Below are 3409 nucleotides of genomic sequence, written 5' to 3'. Positions count from 1 at the left end.
ATCCTACGACGTGAGATATAGGGAACATTCTAATCAAATTTGACGACCAATGATCCTTAGAAGGAAGGGATCGTGTGTTTGATCATTTGATGTAGTTCCATCCGATCCTTAACTACTTAGTGAAAGTGTCTTTTGAGTCTCTCATGCAATTAGGCCTCAATCTTTCGCACCTTCGGTTGGCCCGAAATGGCTTTAAAAAACATTTGAATTCGTATAAAGTAATTCTATTAAAAAAATTAAAAAATTATGCATTTTGATGTTATGAAAACGATACACACTTGATATCTAATTCAGTCACAAAAAATTTAGTTGATATTTATTTCAGTCACAAACTTTAGTGATCAATTTTCTAAATTTTATGAATGGATAGATGAATATTATAAGAATCTGTTCTCTAATTTTTTATAATGTTTTTTCTGAGTTAATTGAAATATTTTGAATTAAAGATTTTAATTTTTCACACTAATAAGTTTATGCTAATAAGTTTATGATTTTTTTTTTGGTTTTGTGACTTTTTTCTTCTCTTTGAATTAGCACGATAAAAACGATGAAGATGAAATATAATAGAAGACTTTTCGTAAAAAAAATTACATAGTAATCTGCAAAATATTTTCTAATAAAATTAGAAAATATTTAAAAAGAAATAAAATTATATAATAGGAATAGGAGTGACAATCGAAGAGTAAAATAAAATTCATATTGAAATTTAAATTGTATTTATAGAGAGTAAAGCAAAATTCAAAATAATTTATTCAAATTTAAATGTGTCACTCAAAACTATGTAGATCCAAAATAATTTGGAAGACATTAACCATCTCTTAATTAACTTGTTCAATTAATTTGAATTCTAACTAATTTAAAAAGTTTATTTAGTGTATTGAGCTTAATGATTATTTTGATAGTGAATTTCTAGTTTGATTTTTTAAAACAATTTATAATGTGAACATAAAGGTTATAACAAAAAGCATTCATGAAAAAACAAAATATATTGATCATTGATATGAATCACTGTTTTATTCAAAAGATAAGAATCCATAAACACAATGATTCATGTTTATTCAAACTCAACAATGCAAAGATTATCCTTTCAACTCTAACCCAACCTTAGCAAATAACAAAACAACTCTAACTTCCAAATAACTGTGAGTTTGACAAATTCACAGTCACACTTTAATTTCGTTAAAGTTTAAAATCGTAACTTTAATCAAAATAAAAGTAAATATACTGTGATTCTGTCAAACTCAGTGACAATCTAAAGAAACACTAGTGCATGCTCAAGGTTTTTTTCTCATTGAGAGAGATTAAAGTCTCAAATGCACCAACCAAAGCTTTCACCTTACTTCTTTGAATCTCAACCAGTTTACTTGCTGTTTCCTCAATCACATTATTCAACAATCCTTGTTCATCTTTCTTCCCTTTCACATCTTGATGTCTCAAAACAACTTTCTCGCAACTGGTCTCGTCTTCCCCCTCATCAGAATCTGCATCGTTTTCTCTCAACACTTTACCTCTTTTGAACTTAAGCTTCTTGGTACCACTTTCCTCAATTTGAGGTTCAACCAAAATCACAATCTCGTCCTTTCGCGGTTTCTCATTCTCAACTTTCAAGTCCAATGTCTCCAGACTTTCCTTGTTTTCCTTTTCGTTGTTTGCAAATTCGAAACAAGAATCCTCCTCGAATTCACTAGCTGCATATTCAGATTCCTCTTGATCTTCTTGTGATGAAAACTTGGATGATGAAAATGATTGAGACCGGGAAAGTTCAATTTCCTGGTTTGCATTTTGATCGGATTGAAAAGTATTGTCTTCGTTTTCTATCTCGATGACATACAGAGTCTTTTCTTCTGCCTCAGCCTCAATGCAGTGTACCTCAGGTTCAATTTTTCTAGGCTTTGGTTGATTCTTAACACGCGACACAGTTTTCAGGCTCTTGTGCATATTAATACCCACAACTCTTTTGCGCGAAGGTTTGGGCGAGGAAATAGGCAACAAAGGTGAAGCTATTTGGCCCGTCTTCTTGAAAGTTGATTTCAATGGAGTTTTGGCCGAATAAGTTGATATCGGATGGATTTTCACGTTATGAAAGATTGATTTCGATAGAGGTTCCTCCTTCTTAGAAGATGACATTGATGAAGCTTCAGCCTTCTTGGAAATTGGTTTTGGGGTAATGTCCATCTTAGAACTTGATGAAATTTCCTGCCTCCTAGTTTTGCAGGTAGAGGAGAAATGTGATTTCGGAAGAAGTGGTGATTGTTTCACTTTGACAGATGATGTTTTCGTTTTGTTCACCACGACAACTCCATTGTCAGGGTGGACTGGTCGGCCTGGTTCGGTTTTGATTACCTTGATTGCGTCAGAGGCATTAGAATCAGTTGATTCTCTGCGTTTGGCCAATGACATCCTTGTTGGTCCGAAATCAACTGATGCTCTACGTTTGACACTTGGGGTCACTGCTGCTACTACGTCACCTACTGAACTCCGGCGGAGGTGTGTCCTTTCAGCAATTCTAGGCATTAAACTCATTTTCTTTGGTTCAAGTGCGAGTTGTTTCCCATATTTGCAGAAATCGTGACAGGATCCGGTCGAAGCTTGAAGATAACGAGGAGCAGCTTTTTCTTCATTGTTTTCAGTACTTGTTTTTGCAGAAGAGTGTCTTCTTCTCAATTCACCAACATACGACATTGTTACTTTTTCAGAAATCACTGGTATTGGAGAGAAACAAATCCTGAAACAACAGAAGAAAGAAAGTTAGTTTCAAAAGGCCTATTCAAAATTTCATAATCCTTGTCAGTTACAAACAAAAACAGAATATTTTTGGAAATGATTTTATGATCTCTGATTCAAATTCGAATAATATACATGAAACAATAAATGCAAATTGAAACGCTCATAAAATAAAATACAACTATGAAAAAACTGAAAAGATTGAATATAACTAACTATAGTCTTGTGTCAGCATTGGACACCGACAATTACGGTTGTAATATAAAGGATTTTTGAGACCTCGCAATTTTATTATAACCTATGAAGCAAGGACACGGAAATACGACACCGACTATAACGCATCGATATCAATAATAATTTGAAAAAAAATGAATAAGTTTAACGCAATGACAAGTGTCAGTGTCGGTTTTTGGCACAGACATTGACACGACACGGATATAAATTTTCAGAAGTGTCGGTGCTACAGAGATTATAACTGCAATTTCAACATTACTTTATTTTCTCCTTATATAAAAAGTTTATATAGCACATTTCTCAAAATACGACTGCAACTACAATTTAAAATCATAATCGGTGCTACAAGACCATTTCAAACAGCTAAATTTGGTAATTTTCATCTTAAATCATAATATAAAAATGCTAATAAAGTAATGAAAAATATGAATCCAAAACAATCAGTAAGATC

General features: G+C 32.7%; 1 protein-coding gene across 1 annotated transcript; it reads right to left on the bottom strand.

The window, feature by feature from the left end:
* Nucleotides 1-1089: 1089 nt before the first annotated feature.
* On the bottom strand, nucleotides 1090-2756 carry LOC131611207 (uncharacterized). The gene has a single exon (XM_058883299.1). It carries the CDS (start codon nucleotides 2680-2682, stop codon nucleotides 1264-1266), a length of 1419 nt encoding a protein of 472 aa, XP_058739282.1. The 5' UTR covers nucleotides 2683-2756; the 3' UTR covers nucleotides 1090-1263.
* Nucleotides 2757-3409: the final 653 nt, after the last annotated feature.

This window comes from Vicia villosa, linkage group LG6 (assembly GCF_029867415.1).
Source record: "Vicia villosa cultivar HV-30 ecotype Madison, WI linkage group LG6, Vvil1.0, whole genome shotgun sequence".
NCBI lineage: Eukaryota > Viridiplantae > Streptophyta > Magnoliopsida > Fabales > Fabaceae > Vicia > Vicia villosa.
Note: the sequence above shows the minus strand (reverse complement) of the source record. Positions and strands in the feature narration are given on the sequence as shown.

Excerpts from the sequence above, each read along its gene's own strand:
- LOC131611207 (XM_058883299.1), bottom strand. The coding sequence starts at position 2,682 with ATGTCGTATGTTGGTGAATTGAGAAGAAGACACTCTTCTGCAAAAACA.